General features: G+C 39.6%; 1 protein-coding gene across 1 annotated transcript in view; it reads right to left on the bottom strand.

Annotated features, from left to right (window-relative positions):
- ly75 (lymphocyte antigen 75) overlaps positions 1-17937 on the bottom strand; it is a 66925-nt gene that overhangs the window by 3800 nt on the left and 45188 nt on the right. The window contains exons 22-34 of the mRNA XM_085805431.1: positions 17270-17378; positions 16838-16998; positions 14343-14472; positions 12973-13193; positions 11958-12120; positions 9464-9628; positions 9212-9334; positions 7877-8062; positions 6857-7080; positions 5613-5811; positions 3282-3455; positions 1548-1664; positions 141-332 (exon numbers count right to left, since the gene is read on the bottom strand). Of these exons, the coding sequence (XP_085661557.1) occupies positions 141-332; positions 1548-1664; positions 3282-3455; positions 5613-5811; positions 6857-7080; positions 7877-8062; positions 9212-9334; positions 9464-9628; positions 11958-12120; positions 12973-13193; positions 14343-14472; positions 16838-16998; positions 17270-17378 (2164 nt within the window). The remainder of the gene's footprint in view (positions 1-140; positions 333-1547; positions 1665-3281; positions 3456-5612; positions 5812-6856; positions 7081-7876; positions 8063-9211; positions 9335-9463; positions 9629-11957; positions 12121-12972; positions 13194-14342; positions 14473-16837; positions 16999-17269; positions 17379-17937) is intronic.

Below are 17937 nucleotides of genomic sequence, written 5' to 3'. Positions count from 1 at the left end.
TAAATGAGGTCACTCCTCAATATATCTCCGAGTTTAAATAAAGGTTATGAAATGAAATGAAATGAAATGAAATGAATATGGAAAAACAGGAAAAATGAGACGAAGCAACAAAGAAAAACTGTAAATCCTGTGAAACTGACTTGCGTTGGTTTTGCAGACAACTCGACTGTGACTCGTCTTGCAGCTGGCGAGGCTCCATGCTCCTCCGTCCCCGGCCATCATGACGGCGCAGTCCGGCGGCGGCGGCTTCTTGGCGGCGGCGGCGGCCGAGACCTCGTTCTTCCACTTGGAAAACTCCAGCGCCGAGCCGTCCTTCCAGGAAACAGGTTTACCTGAGAGGAGGCAGACAGACGGTGTGTTAGATCATCAGACCTGGTTTGTTTCTCTGCTTTCAGCTCTGGTTTGGAGTCCGAACTCTGCTCATCTGCAGGTTTTAAGGCCGATAAACACACTGACGCTCATCTGATCCTTTTGTCGGTTTGTTTTCTTCACAGGACGTTCAACGACCTCAGAATAAAATTTAAAAAAACAGACTCACTCCCACATTAACTGTCGTCAGACGTGGGGAAGGAGAACGGATTACATGTAACAGCGCTGCAGCGTTCCTGTTACAGTACAGGAAAAAATATGTAATCAGATTACCGGTATATCTGATAAAAAGGGGGACTACTTTTGTAAATTGATCCAAATCCACGAGGTCCTGTTCCTAATGTTGACAGAGTGATGATTTTACAATCGGGAGTTTATCCACTGTGTTTTATTTTGAAGTTTACCGGAGGCTCGATGCGTTTGACTTCCTGTTTGGAGTGAGTCGAAGTTTTAATCTGAGTTTATTGATGCGTGTTGGCTGGGTGATCTTCAATAAGTGTAAATAAGTAAAAATAGGTATTACAAATTTTTTGTTGTTGTTGCCTAGGGTTAGGTGTCTTCTAATGAATGATGTGTAATTCCATCAATATTTTTTTATAATTTAACCCTTTCATGGCCTGTTTCACTGAGGGACCGCTAATATCTGTCATAAAAATAGAAGAAAAACTGCTATAAATCAAACATTTAAAAAAATTTTTTTTAATTATTATGAGAACAGTCATATGTTCTGTCATATGTTTGGTATTGAAGTAATCCAAAAGTAACTAAAAGTAATCCAGTACATTACTTTTTTGACACTTAAAGTAAGTTACCAATTACATATTTTAACAGGTAACTTGTAATTGTTGTTGGTTTCCTTTGTTTTTTCCTTTTACAAAGCATTTTATAAAATAACACATGAACATGGGGTGTTTTCTATTATAATAATGAATGGAAATAAATAATTAACCTAGTACATCTTAAAGAAAAACAAAATTAAACAAAAGAAGGGCGTTTCAGGGAAATATACCTTTTCCATTGCTCCAATATGTATCTTGTAAATGATATTATACCATTTGTCAACATATGGGATGTCTGGTTTAAGCCTTTTCTTTGTGATTGGTTTTCTAGCGGCTAAACTCTTTTTAGGATTAATTTTTTTTTCAAGTAACCCTCCCAACCCTGAGACCGTCGTTCACCTTGAGCATCAAAGTCCACGTTGAGCCAAACTCGATCGGTGATGAGCGGATAGTCAGAGATGTGTTTGGACACAAAGTCGTTCTCCTCTTTGGTTTTGATGCTCAGCAGCTCAGCATCTGTCCAACACACGGAGAGAGAGGAGAGAGACACGGCAGCAGGTGAATGAAGAAGCGTTTGTTCCTTCACATATAAAACTAAAACTAAAACTAAAACTAAAACTCTGTGCTCTGCTCTGATGGATGTAACTAAAACTAAAACTAAAACTAAAACTAAAACTCTCTGCTCTGCTCTGATCGACGTAACTAAAACTAAAACTAAAACTCTCTGCTCTGCTCTGATGGATGTAACTAAAACTAAAACTAAAACTCTCTGCTCTGCTCTGATGGATGTAACTAAAACTAAAACGCTCTGCTCTGCTCTGATGGATGTAACTAAAACTAAAACTCTCTGCTCTGCTCTGATGGATGTAACTAAAACTAAAACTCTCTGCTCTGCTCTGATGGATGTAACTAAAACTAAAACTAAAACTCTCTGCTCTGCTCTGATCGACGTAACTAAAACTAAAACTCTCTGCTCTGCTCTGATCGATGTAACTAAAACTAAAACTCTCTGCTCTGCTCTGATGGATGTAACTAAAACTAAAACTCTCTGCTCTGCTCTGATGGATGTAACTAAAACTAAAACTCTCTGCTCTGCTCTGATGATGTAACTAAAACTAAAACTAAAACTCTCTGCTCTGCTCTGATGGATGTAACTAAAACTAAAACTAAAACTCTCTGCTCTGCTCTGATGGATGTAACTAAAACTAAAACTCTCTGCTCTGCTCTGATCAATGTAACTAAAACTAAAACTCTCTGCTCTGCTCTGATGGATGTAACTAAAACTAAAACTAAAACTCTCTGCTCTGCTCTGATGGATGTAACTAAAACTAAAACTAAAACTCTCTGCTCTGCTCTGATCAATGTAACTAAAACTAAAACTCTCTGCTCTGCTCTGATGGATGTAACTAAAACTAAAACTCTCTGCTCTGCTCTGATCGATGTAACTAAAACTAAAACTAAAACTAAAACTCTCTGCTCTGCTCTGATGGATGTAACTAAAACTAAAACTAAAACTCTCTGCTCTGCTCTGATGGATGTAACTACACCTAAAACTCTCTGCTCTGCTCTGATCAATGTAACTAAAACTAAAACTCTCTGCTCTGCTCTGATGGATGTAACTAAAACTAAAACTCTCTGCTCTGCTCTGATGGATGTAACTAAAACTAAAACTAAAACTCTCTGCTCTGCTCTGATGGATGTAACTAAAACTAAAACTAAAACTCTCTGCTCTGCTCTGATGGATGTAACTAAAACTAAAACTAAAACTCTCTGCTCTGCTCTGATGGATGTAACTAAAACTAAAACTAAAACTCTCTGCTCTGCTCTGATCGATGTAACTAAAACTAAAACTAAAACTCTCTGCTCTGCTCTGCTCTGATGGATGTAACTAAAACTAAAACTAAACCTCTCTGCTCTGCTGTGATGGATGTAACTAAAACTAAAACTAAAACTCTCTGCTCTGCTCTGATCGATGTAACTAAAACTAAAACTAAAACTAAAACTAAAACTCTCTGCTCTGCTCTGATCGATGTAACTAAAACTAAAACTCTCTGCTCTGCTGTGATCGATGTAACTAAAACTAAAACTAAAACTAAACCTCTCTGCTCTGCTGTGATGGATGTCTCGGCTCACCCATGCTCTGGCAGATGCTCCGGGCCTGCTCCATGCTGTACACGCTGTAGTTGTAGAAGCTCATGGCGAAGGCGTAGCAGGTGTCGCCGTGCTGCACCCACCTCGACACGGCGCTGCTGCCGTCGATCTGAGGGCAGCGATTGGCCGCTGGAGTCGAGTCTTGTTGTCTGGCTTCTGATTGTTTTAAAAATGAAAAGAAAAAAAGACAGAAAATGATCAGTGAAGGCGTCTGAAATATCCAAGAGGAGAAATTTGATTTATACTTTTATTTAGCCAGTGGTAACACACACATATACACAATGCAACAATCAGGACTGTCACCATCATGAAATTTCAGTTGACGATTAATTGCAATTAACAATTTAATTGCTTCAGCCTACACCTTTTCGGTCAAAGTGAATTGTATTGCTTGCTGTATTTTTGTTCTGATTTGTTTTGTTTTGTTTTGTATTTATACCTTTATATTTGTCTATTGTATTTGTTTTTATAACACCGAAATAAACACACTAAACTAAATTGTATTTTTTTGATCATTTTATGCCACTATTTTAGTATAAGCCTACATAGTTTAATACCTTATGAAAAGAGGACCAGTCAAACCTCAAACAGTGGAAACAGTGATAGGACATAACCCCTATAGTCATAGCAGTAGGTTTGTTACCTTTAACTCATTGAGTGCCAACCACGTAATTTCTCGTTTTTCGTTCCCATGCGTTGAGTGCCAAAAACGAAATTTTTCGTTTTTTGCTTTTTTTTTAAATTATGAAAATAGACACTTTAATACACATTATATGTAAATTTGGGGACTCTACGACGAGGAGAACTGAAATAGATGACGATCAAAGTCACATGACAGCTCATGAACTGGAAGTTTTTATCATAACTCAGCTTCTGCAAACGGAGTTCTGCATGCAGATGCAGCGCAGCTGCGCCGCTGCTGCTCCGCTCTCACCCGCGAGGCTGCAGCAGCTGGGAGCTGAACCAGGAAGCTCTCAGCCCACTGTCCCGCCCGGTCTTCATCTGGAGCAACACCGTGTCCTCCCCAAAGTCCTCCCGCGGTAAAATCTGATGGTCTCTGGACCAAAGCAGACCGGCACCACCGACCCGTACCACAGACGGACCGCGACCACCGGCGGGACCGGTGTTCGCGAGCCGCTGTGGCCGGCAGAGCCTCACGTTCCGCGGCGAGAGGCTGTGACACGGCACGGTGCGTCTGTGTTATTGTTGTTTAGTGGCGCCCCCCCCGCCCCCGATGGTGGTTTTGTGAATAGAACAACAATTGTTGTGTATATTTATCTTATACGAGCCCTTTGATCCAGAAATGCGAGTGTGAGAAGAGCGACAGACACAAACAGCGCACCTTTCATAAAAGACGCTCTATCTCCTTTTCTAGAAAAAAAGGAGGGATTTTGGTGAAACCCAGCCATGTTTAGCTTGACTTTTCTCAGGAACGGAGGCACGTAGAAACAAACGGTTTGTGGCCATTTGAAGGATAAAGTTAAACCTTTCAAATGAGCTACAGTATGTGTTGGTGGCAATAATATAGAATACACTATGGCTCTAAAATAAAAAGTCAAATATGGTCTAATTTGCCGGTACACTTGACTAAAACTTTGGAAAGGAGCGCGGCACTCAATGAGTTAATTGTCGGTGCAAGCTGTTTTTAGAACGGCGGAGCAGAGCCGTGAGCTGCTCAGAGCTACGCTACGGAGGCTCATTATGGGATTTCTTGGTTTCCCTCATCAAACTCATCAAATACACAATCCAACAACTCCACAACGCTCTGGTGGACAAGTTGTGAGCTGCACATTCACCACGTTATGAGATAATAACACAACGTTACCACACAGAGTTGTTTAGAGGGAAATTCATGCAAAACCCCTGATGTACGTTGCCTTCAGGGACAGTTTTTCATCAAGCAGTCTCTGTATTTCCCTCGGATTGTGTATTTGATGAGTTTGATGAGGGAAACCAAGAAATCCCATAATGAGCCTCCGTAGCGTAGCTCTGAGCAGCTCACGGCTCTGCTCCGCCGTTCTAAAAACAGCTTGCACCGACAATTAAAGGTAACGAACCTACTGCTATGACTATAGGGATTATGGCAATGGGCCAATTTGCCAAAATGTTGGACTATCCCTTTAAAGAAAATAAAATAAGATTCAAATTGCAATTAATGTGCACGTGCCATTGTGCCTTTTTTTTTTTTTTTTTTTTTACATAAATACGTCATCGACCGGGGATTCAAAACCGCAGGTGGATTCATCACAGCTCTGCATCATAAACCAGGTGTGTGTGTGTGTGTGTGTGTGTGTGTGTGTGTGTGTGTCTCACTCTGGGAGGAGGTGGTGGAGTAGCAGATGGCTCCGTCCACCACGGCGCTGCAGCTGCTCTTCACCCAGTCTCCACTAGGGGTCATCAGGACGCAGCTCGCCGCCGTGTCTGAGCCCGAGCTCGGCTGCTTCCCGTCCGAGATCGGGGCTTTGTAGTCGAGCTTCGTTCCGTCGGACCATTCGAAGGTCGAGTTGCCGACCTGCAACGGAATAAATAATGTCAGAAAAGTCAGAAGTAACAATAATAAAATGTGTTGCATCTACACAACCTGCAAGACGTTCTGCAGATCTGTGAGTGGGGTAAAGACAATCGGACAGAATTTAAGGTGGAATAAAATAAAGTCCAAGTTTGAAACTGTTTAAAAACTAATATGAAGATTTAATTTTCAGGAAATATAGAAATAAAGTAAATATCAGAATGAATATAGGGGCTATTGGTTATTTGTATAACACATTTATTTATATAATACTACACTAATAACACTTCTCATGACAAAATATATCTTGACGGTGTTTTCAGATTATTTCTATTACGTATTAAGTTATGGAGAAGGGGCAGGAACAATAAATTCTTCTCACTCCTAACTTCATTTATTGATTTTTTTTTGTTTTGTATATTTTATTTGCATTTAGTTTGTATATTTTTCTGCCATGTGTTTGTGTTATTTCTTTTGTATCATTTTATACATTTTTGTTTGTATATGTACTTGCATACTCGAATTTATAAATGTAAAGTACATGTACATATGTGAATAATTATTACTATATTTTATTTATTTGTATTCTATTCAATCTGATTTTATTCTATTCTTATTTTAGTAATATTTTTTAAATCTTTGATCCTTTCCAACTCTTAGTATATCACATTTGTCATTGCTTTTTCTTTACTATTCAGGAGTAAATTCTGATTCTAAAATAAAAATTTAAATTCAATTCAATTCACTGAAATTACATTAAATGTGCTGCTTCTAAACTATATATATATACATATAACTGCTCAAAAAAATAAATAAAGGGAACACTTAAACAACACATTGTAACTCCAAGTATATCACACCTGTGTGAAATCAACCTGGGATGATAATTTTGATTTACACTGATTGATTTTTATGTTATTTTGTTCTCAACACACTCTATCTACTATATATTGAATAACGATTTTAAACTGCAATATTTCATTAATTGAGATCTAAGATGTGTTGTTTAAGTGTTTTTATTTTGTATATATATATTTCAGGTGCGTACGTCCTGGCTGGAGAGGCCGATCCACAGCGGGAAGCCGTCCGTCTTGGCGATGAGCCTCAGGTGAGCGTTGTGCTGGACGTCGTGGATGCTGGCCAGACGACCGCCGCGCACGTCGCACTCCTCCACGGCCTGGTACCAGGTCAGCTTCTGGGTCGCCACCTGGTAGCTCAAGTTCCCGTAGGTCTGGAAGCTCAGCGACGTCTTGTTGTACTCGTGTTTGGGTTCTACAGGCGGAGAGAAGAAGAGAAGATAAAGAAGAAGAAAAAGAAGAGGAGGAGGATTTAAAAAAAAAAACATGTGTGAGATAGTTTTAAAGGTTATAGTTCAACATTTTGGCAAATTGGCCCATTGCCATAATCCCTATAGTCATAGCAGTACAGTAGGTTTGTTTCATTTAATTGTCGGTGCAAGCTGTTTTTAGAACGGCGGAGCAGAGCCGTGAGCTGCTCAGAGCTACGCTACGGAGGCTCATTATGGGATTTCTTGGTTTCCCTCATCAAACTCATCAAATACACAATCCAACAACTCCACAACGCTCTGGTGGACAAGTTGTGACCTGCACATTCACCACGCTATGAGATAATAACACAACGTTACCACACAGAGTTGTTTTAGAGGGAAATTCAGAGACTGTTGATGAAAAACTGTCCCTGAAGGCAACGTGCATCAACGGTTTTACATGAATTTCCCTCTAAAACAACTCTGTGTGGTAACGTTGTGTTATTATCTCATAGCGTGGTGAATGTGCAGCTCACAACTTGTCCACCAGAGCGTTGTGGAGTTGTTGGATTGTGTATTTGATGAGTTTGATGAGGGAAACCAAGAAATCCCATAATGAGCCTCCGTAGCGTAGCTCTGAGCAGCTCACGGCTCTGCTCCGCTGTTCAAAAAACAGCTTGCACCGACAATTAAAGGTAACGAACCTACTGCTTTATGACTAGAGGGATTATGGTGATGGGCCAATTTGCCAAAATGTTGAACTATCCCTTTAAACAGGAAATGAGACAGAGATAAACCGACCGTTGTCCAGTTTGCAGGTCACGATGCTCCTCTGTTTGAACTCTGAGAAGAGGTTTGTGTTGGAGACGAGAAGCCAGCGGCCGTCGGTGGTGAGACCGGCGTAGAACGGCCCGGTCACGTCCGGTCGACCTTTGGCCCAGTTGGAGTACTGGACCACGGTGCCGTCGTACCACTTCATCAGCTCGTCTGCAGCAGAGCACAACAACATCAACACACAGTGACACACACAGAGGACACTCACTGTACTGTAATTAAGCTGTTTAATTATACAAACATAGAAAATAAACTGTAAATATAAAACTGTTCAACACAATCAATCATTTGGCTCTTTTTACTTTCTCTTTTATTTTAACTTTGTTTTAAATTGAGTTCTTACTGTTTAATTAATTTGTTTATTTTGCATGTGAATATCTATATTGTATTTTAATGACTGTGCAACACTGAGGTTGTTTTTAAATGTGATTTACAAATATGACTTCACTCCAGCTCCCCATTCATGGCACTTTCTTTAGTTATTTTTAGCTTCTCCTTTATTGATTTCATGTCTATGGTGTTTTGGTGATTCTACCTATGGTTTTTTAGTATGTTTGATTCATTCTATATTTATTCTGATGCTGCTACGATGTGAGGAGATGTGTGTTGCCGAACCCTAACTTTGTTGTAGAGAAATAATGCAGTCATAATAAAGTCTCTCTTTCTTGTTCAACATTTCTGTTTTCAGAATTAATTTATCTGTTAAAATTAAATCTGAATGTATTTCAACACATACACTTCACAGAGCTTCGGCAGCTGCTACCATCTTTTTATGATCTGTCCATTGGTCTAAAATAAATCAGTGGTGAAATAAAAATGCACTGTCGCTCTTCACAAATGAAGTTCCTAAAGGAAAAATAAGGTTCTTTCAATTGAATTGAGTTAAAAAAGAAACTTATAATAGTGATTGTTGAGTCAGTATTGACCAGTAACCTGGAGTTATCAATATCTACTACAAAGAAGCTTTTATTCATATAGATAATCAACATTTCAAAACTGCTCTCTTTTTATTCTTTTTTTCCCTTTGTCCTTTATTTTGTATTATTTTTATAGCAACTACAGGGAGGTGAGGGGAAGAAAAGAAGAAATAGTACAATTTACTGTTACTGATGATAAAAAAAAACACAGTTATGTGGACGTGTTGGTAAAACTGTCTGCACCAAAACAAAACACCTCTTTCCAGTCTTTATGCTAAACTAATCTAAGCTAAATTATGCTAAAATAAGTTAAACTAACCATGAACTGGACAGTAAGAAACAAGAAGCCTAACCCTAAAGAAGAGAAACGATAATAAAAACAAACCGTTGTTGTCTTTGAACAGCCCCAACCACACGAACTGGACCAAACTCTGAAACGGCACCAGCTGCTGTCGGATGAACTCGTTCTCGTCTGCGTCTCTGATGGTCAAGATGTCGGCGGTTGGATCTGAAACATAAAAAAAACACCAAAACATCATCAACAACTTCTGCCACAAAAAGAAAAGGAAACAAGCCTCAGACTTCACCACACGTTGTGTCTCGTTGTGTCTCGTTGTGTCTCGTTGTGGATTCTTACGTATTTTCCTGCAGGTTTCCTGGATGCGGCTCTGCTCCACCTGCTCCCAGCGGGACGACACCAGCTGGAACGAGTAGCAGTTGTTCCTGAAGGGAATCCAGTTCGGACCGTTCATCTTGTGGGGACACTTCGCCGCGAGGTCCTCTGGCGTGGTGATCACCTCCTCTGCAATCAACACGTTTAGGGCATTTATTTACGACGGAGTATTTAGGCCACATTGAGAAAAAAAACACAAAAAACACACAGACTTCGAGAATAAAGTGATAAATTACGAAAATAAAGTCGTACATTTCCTACGAGAAAAAAGTCGCAAATTTACGAGAATAAAGTCGTACGTTTTCTACGAGAAAAAAGTCATAACATTACGAGAATGAAGTCGTAACATTACGAGAATAAAGTCGTACATTTACAAGAATAAAGTCGTACATTTCCTACGAGAAAAAAGTCATAACATTACGAGAATTAAGTCGTAAATTTACGAAAGTCGTACGTTTTCTACGAGAAAAAAGTCATAACATTACGAGAATAAAGTCATAAATTTACAAGAATAAATCGTAAATTTACGAGAATAAAATCGTACGTTTTCTACGAGAAAAAAGTCATAACATTACGAGAATGAAGTCGTACATTTACAAGAATAAAGTCGTACATTTCCTACGAGAAAAAAGTCATAACATTACGAGAATTAAGTCGTAAATTTACAAGAATAAATCGTAAATTTACGAGAATAAAATCGTACGTTTTCTACGAGAAAAAAGTCATAACATTACGAGAATGAAGTCGTAACATTACGAGAATAAAGTCGTACATTTACAAGAATAAAGTTGTACATTTCCTACGAGAAAAAAGTCATAACATTACGAAAATTAAGTCGTAAATTTACGAAAGTCGTACGTTTTCTACGAGAAAAAAGTCATAACATTACGAGAATAAAGTCGTAAATTTACGAGAATAAAGTCATTAATTTACGAGAATAAAGTTATAAATTTACGAGAATAAAGTTGTAAATTTACGAGAATAAAGTCGTACATTTCCTACGAGAAAAAAGTCATAACATTACGAGAATAAAGTCGTAAATTTACGAGAATTAAGTCGCAAATTACGAGAATAAAGTCGTAAATTTATGAGAATAAAGTCGTAAATTTACGAGAATAAAGTCGTACATTCCCTACGAGAAAAAAGTAATAACATTACGAGAATAAAGTCATAAATTTACGACTTTATTCTGGGAGTTTGTTTTTTTTTATTTGTCAATGTGGCCGATAGGATAATATCAAGTTCTTATTTGAATCACTTTGTATTGGAAATGTGAGAAAACAGCAGATAACGTGATGAATATGATTCTGTATGAAACTGAAATAGAAACTAAGTTATACTTCAGTTACACATGTGGATGATGAAACCTGCAACAACAGGTTATTTAAAATCCGAGTTCAGTTTTGCTGAGTTCAGGAAGCCGTGGTTTAATCTTTCTAAAAGTTTCTCAAGTTCCTCTTCAAACTGTCTTTAGGTCCTGTTGCTTCAGCGCTGTAATTTAAACAGTTCAGTATTTCATCCATCACATCAAACTCCACACCAGGCAAAAGCAACGCCCAGAAAAACATAATGATCTTTGCCCTAATTCCTCCTTATCTTAAAAAAATAAATAAAAAAGTCTCGGCACTGGCAGCAGCAGGAATGACCAGTATGAGGAAGTGTGTGTGTGTGTGTGTGTGTGTTCATATCTAGGCCTGGGATGATAACCAACACACATCAATTAATGCTGCTAGCATACAGTACACACACAGAGTGCAGTGAGCCTCGTGAGGAGCAACGCAAGGTAACGTAGTAGAAATTAGGAGAAAAAAAGATGATTGCAAAGCCAAATGGTGTGGGAATATTTCGGCTTCAAACCACAACGAACGCTTCCGATTCTGCACTTAAGGGAAATTGACTGGTTGTCTGTTTTTAGTGACACTTTTTGATGTGAAAACATTTTAGGTAAGACATTAACTTTGCCTGACACCCACTATTGTATTTGTGAAGCTTGAACTTGTGAAAATGCTGGGGAGGAGGGGGGAGATTTCACGTTTTTTTTTTGATACCTACGGACCTCATTAAACCAGGTCCAGATCAAAACCCACTGTACCTAGACTTCTCAAATCTGAACTTGATTAATCTACAGACCCTGAAGATTCATAACATAGTCTCTGATTTGTGAAACCTTTATTCTATTTGTGAAAATGCAATAAAAGCGCATTTCACCATTTTTTCAGCATATTGACCATTCTTGTAGACATTCCAAATTACAATGGTAAAAAAACCTCCCGAGAAATAAAAGTTGATTGCATTGGAAAGGGTGTACTTGCATTATGATGATATATTATCATTGTCAAAATAATGTTGATAATAATATCGTTTATCAGCAATAATTTGTGGGATAATAGTATATCGTCCAGCAAAATTTGTTATCGTCACAGGCCCATTCACATGTGTGTTTCCCATCCCCTCCCACCTTGGTGTTTGTGGCAGATGGCTCCCCCCAGCTCCTCCTCACACTCGGTGGTTTTCCAGAAGCCGTCGGTGTCCAGGTAAACACAGGAGCCGCCGGTGACGTCGGACGTCCAGCGGCTGAACACGGTGTGGCTGAGGTCGGTCCAGCGGTAGTGGATCCCATCCTGAACGCAAAAAAAACAGTTCAAATTAAAGGGATAGTTCACCCAAAATTGAAATTTCATTACTCATGATCTCCTCCCCCTCATGTGGACTAAGGGCTGGGAGAAGTTTCAGAGTCCTCCGTGGCTTCTCTGAGTTACAGGGGGTCTCGGCGTAGCAGTGCATGTCCATATGACGGTTGCAAATGGATACCAACTGTCTTCGTAACAAAAAGACACACCAAAAAACATCCAAATACCTCCATGCTGCTCGTATGTAATGTCCCTCTTGTATTGAAGCCCCGAAATGCAAAATTGTCCCGAAAAAAATTAAATAAGTCTATATTTCAAGCTTGTTTGTAGCGGAAGCTCCTCTTCCCAACTCTTCCCAAGCGAACTCTTTTATTTGGCATAAATTATGTCACATGAGTTGTGGTGTAATTAAATTTTTGTTTTTTGTGCTTTGTCCCTTTGTTTTGTTTTGTTAAATCAGAGATGGGATCCAGACAGTGTTGATCTGTGTCTGTTTGAAATTTGACAAACCAGGAAGAGGAGCTTCGAGAAGCTTCTGCTACAAACAAGCTTGAAATATAGACTTATTTAATTTTTTTCGGGACAATTTTGCATTTCGGGGCTTCAATACAAGACGGACATTACATACGAGCAGCATGGAGGTATCTGGATGTTTTTTGGTGTGTTTTTTTGTTACGAAGACAGTTGGTATCCATTTGCAACCGTCATATGGACATGCACTGCTACGCCGAGACCCCCTGTAACTCAGAGAAGCCACGGAGGACTCTGAAACTTCTCCCAGCCCTTAGTCCACATGAGGGGGGGGGATGATAATGTGTCTCTCTTCCTCTCTGGCTCGCTTACGTCTTCGCTGAACAGGCCGATCCACATGGGCTTGCGTGCGCGGCTCACGTGCACGGTGAGCGTGGCCTGCAGGAAGGTGTCGGCCACGCTGGCCAGGTCCATGTCCTGGCTGCGGCACTGCTCCAGCGCCTCGAACCAGGTCAGGTTTCTGTCCAGCAGCAGGAAGGTGTGGTTGTTGACGGTGAAGCGCTCGGTGACGACGCTCGGCTCCTCCACTTTGTCTGAAACCAATGATTTTAAAATGAATAAAACTGCTCCAGACTTCAGTCCAGACTGGTTTTTTATCTGGGGATTTGATGCATTTTGTTGCAGATGTTACAGAGGAGGAGGACAGGACTTCTGCCAGATGTGATACTTCACTAAACTGTTGCAGAGTAAAATCAGGATAATGCAGATGTCATCTAGCCTCCCATTAGAAAGGATAACTTACATACTGAAAAAAAAACTGCATATATTTTAGTATGTATATGGAGGTCCTTCATTGAATACTTACATTTAACAAATCTTTTTTTTTATTTTTTTTTATCTAACCCTAACCATAAAAATGTCTTTTTATGATTTCAATCAATTTCAATATGAATTTTTTGTACCTTATTTCTATTTGTCTCTATTTGTTACTGATCACTTTGTTCTTTATCTCTTCATTTTTGCTCATTTTGCTTATATAACGTTGATATGTATGCACTTTATCTTTTTTTTTTTCTCTACTGTATGTTTATTTGTTAGCCATAGAAATGTGTTTTGTTGTAATTTGTGAGAGGGGTGGAACTTATGTACAAGCCAGTCGGCTTTGTTCCCTCCTTGCACCATTGAATATAAATGTGTGCTAAATAAATAAAGCTGAACCTGAAATCTGAATTTAATTTAATAAACACTCTAATATTTCATGTGGTGATTAACATTTGTTTAAAAAGCTGAAAAAGCATGTTGGTTGTTTTTTTTTTGTGTATTTGTTTTTGTATTTGTCTTTATTGTGATAATTCAGCAAACCTATGTTGTGTGATAAAATATAGGAATGTCAATGGCTGTATTTTTGGTAACACTTTATGATAAGTACACACCATTAAGCATTAGGTAAGCGTTAATAAATACTGAATTCTTCATTTATAACACATGAATACTCATTAGTATGTAGTTTATAAATACAGTTAGTGCTTATCAGTGATGAGTAAAACATTTTTAACTGTGTTTATAAACTACATACTAATGAATATTCATGTGTTATAAATGATAAATTCAGTATTTAATGCTTAACTAATGCTTAATAGTGTGAACTTATTATAAGGTTTTACCATATTTTTTATTTTTTGCTGCTTGAAACTCAACTAAAGATACTGTGGGAAGGAAAAGTGTATTTAACGGTGACTTACCTGCATAGTGTTGGCAAATGGCCACAGTCTGAGGTCTGGTGCAGGAGGAATAATCCCAGGTGCCGATCATGGCCGAGCTGGGGTTGTTGATCAGGTACACACACAGATCAACACTGTCTGGGTCCCATCTCTGATTCAACAAACAAAACAAAGGGACAAAGCACAAAAAACAAACATTTAATTACACCACGACTCATGTGACATCATTTATACCAAATAAAAGAGTTCCCTTTATAACACAGAGGAGGAGGAGTGAGATTTAAGGTGGACTGTCATTGATGTGTATGGCTTTGTGCCCAGGGTCCAGTCGTTCATCATTTATAATGTAATATATATACAGTATATAAACATTTATTGATTTATATTTGCACCTGATTTTTAAAACATTACAGTGATAAAGTAAATAAAGTGAACTTTTAATTATTCTACAACAAATGAAGAACTTTTCCCCAAATACTGGATATTTAAATAAAATTTTGAATTTGAAAGTTTGAATTTTAAACACATGGAAAAAATATTCACAATGTATTTGACTAATGTATTATATATTTGCTTTTTTATTTATTTAAACAAATAGAAAGATAGATTTCGTGATCCTGGATAGCAAAGAAAAGGATTTCAAAATCATAATAAATAATCATTTTGATCCAGATTACAACTTTTGAACAACTGGGCCCAGGAGATTTAAGGTGGACTTACGTTGATCTGTATGGCCTTGTGCATGCCCAGGAGATTTAAGGTGGACTTACGTTGATCTGTATGGCCTTGTGCATGCCCAGGAGTTTTAAGGTGGACTTACGTTGATCTGTATGGCCTTGTGCATGCATTGACCAGGAGTTTTAAGGTGGACTTACGTTGATCTGTATGGCCTTGTGCATGCATTGACCAGGAGATTTAAGGTGGACTTACGTTGATCTGTATGGCCTTGTGCATGCCCAGGAGATTTAAGGTGGACTTACGTTGATCTGTATGGCCTTGTGCATGCCCAGGAGATTTAAGGTGGACTTACGTTGATCTGTATGGCCTTGTGCATGCATTGACCAGGAGATTTAAGGTGGACTTACGTTGATCTGTATAGCTTTGTGCATGCATTGACCAGGAGATTTAAGGTGGACTTACGTTGATCTGTATGGCCTTGTGCATTGCCCAGGAGATTTAAGGTGGACTTACGTTGATCTGTATGGCCTTGTGCATGCCCAGGAGTTTTAAGGTGGACTTACGTTGATCTGTATGGCCTTGTGCATGCCCAGGAGTTTTAAGGTGGACTTACGTTGATCTGTATGGCCTTGTGCATGCCCAGGAGATTTAAGGTGGACTTACATTGATGTATATGGTTTTGTGCATGCCCAGGAGTTTTAAGGTGGACTTACGTTGATCTGTATGGCCTTGTGCATGCCCAGGAGTTTTAAGGTGGACTTACGTTGATCTGTATGGCCTTGTGCATGCCCAGGAGATTTAAGGTGGACTTACGTTGATCTGTATGGCCTTGTGCATGCCCAGGAGATTTAAGGTGGACTTACGTTGATCTGTATGGCCTTGTGCATGCCCAGGAGATTTAAGGTGGACTTACGTTGATCTGTATGGCCTTGTGCATGCCCAGGAGATTTAAGGTGGACTTACGTTGATCTGTATGGCCTTGTGCATGCATTGCCCAGGAGATTTAAGGTGGACTTACGTTGATCTGTATGGCCTTGTGCATGCCCAGGAGATTTAAGGTGGACTTACGTTGATCTGTATGGCCTTGTGCATGCATTGACCAGGAGATTTAAGGTGGACTTACGTTGATCTGTATGGCCTTGTGCATGCCCAGGAGTTTTAAGGTGGACTTACGTTGATCTGTATGGCCTTGTGCATGCCCAGGAGATTTAAGGTGGACTTACGTTGATCTGTATGGCCTTGTGCATGCCCAGGAGATTTAAGGTGGACTTACGTTGATCTGTATGGCCTTGTGCATGCCCAGGAGATTTAAGGTGGACTTACGTTGATCTGTATGGCCTTGTGCATGCCCAGGAGATTTAAGGTGGACTTACGTTGATCTGTATGGCCTTGTGCATGCCCAGGAGATTTAAGGTGGACTTACGTTGATCTGTATGGCCTTGTGCATGCCCAGGAGATTTAAGGTGGACTTACGTTGATCTGTATGGCCTTGTGCATACCCAGGAGATTTAAGGTGGACTTACGTTGATCTGTATGGCCTTGTGCATGCATTGCCCAGGAGATTTAAGGTGGACTTACGTTGATCTGTATGGCCTTGTGCATGCATTGCCCAGGAGATTTAAGGTGGACTTACGTTGATCTGTATGGCCTTGTGCATGCATTGACCAGGAGATTTAAGGTGGACTTACGTTGATCTGTATGGCCTTGTGCATGCCCAGGAGATTTAAGGTGGACTTACGTTGATCTGTATGGCCTTGTGCATGCCCAGGAGATTTAAGGTGGACTTACGTTGATCTGTATGGCCTTGTGCATGCCCAGGAGATTTAAGGTGGACTTACGTTGATCTGTATGGCCTTGTGCATGCCCAGCAGCAGCGGGTTGAAGTGGAGGAAGTTCACCGGGGACCCGTCGGCCCACTGCGGGACGCTCTGCTTGATCTTCAGACCGATCCACATCCGCTCCGCGTTCGGGAACTTCGGCAAAAGTGTGGTGAGGAAATCTGAAGCACACACACACACACACACACACACACACACACACACACACACACACACACACACACACACACACACACACACACACACACACACACACACACACACACACACACACACACACACACACACACACACACACACACACACACACACACACACACACACACACACACACACACACACACACACACACACACACACACACAAGTTATTTAACATCATAATACGAGTATCAGCAGTTAACCAACACAGAAGCAGCAGGAGGACTGTCACCTTGCTCCACCTGGTCGGCCACGGAGACCAGAGTTCCCTTCACCGACTGACACTTCTCGTTGGCGAGGCCGAACGTCGTGGGAGTGGAGTCGGACATCGGTGTGTAGCACTGAAACAAAACAAAGGACGCCAGCGTCAAGTGTTATTTCATTAAATCTAAATACATACAGGAAAATACGAATGTGAAATAAATGTAATTCACTTTTTTTTTCAATGTAACACAATGTTGCTTGACAAGTTTTACATTTTTTCTCCACATTATTTCGAAGAAAAGCTTTTTGTTTTTAGGATATGTCCTGCTCAGTGTTGCTAAAATGCATAAAAAGTTAAATATAATATGGATACAGCAGAAAAATCTATTTCAATGTAGTGTTTTCAGAAGAAAGTATACTTTTTCATAAGTACACTTAAATCCACTGTAGGTAGATAAAATATTTAATATAGATGTGGTTACACCATTTGACATTTTCAGGGGCATTCGGTCCTACTGTCTTTTCAAATTACATAAAACCAACATGAATACAAATTGTTTTAACAAATCTGATGCTTTTAAAACACAGACTTCGAGAATAAAGTAATAAATTTACGAGAATAAAGTCGTACATTTCCTACGAGAATAAAGTCATAACATTACGAGAATAAAGTCGTAAATTTAGAACAAAGTCGTA

This window comes from Trachurus japonicus, chromosome 3 (assembly GCF_045865225.1).
Source record: "Trachurus japonicus isolate A0001 chromosome 3, Traja_1.0".
Taxonomy (NCBI): Eukaryota; Metazoa; Chordata; class Actinopteri; order Carangiformes; family Carangidae; genus Trachurus; species Trachurus japonicus.
This window is presented reverse-complemented; position numbering and strand designations above follow the sequence as displayed.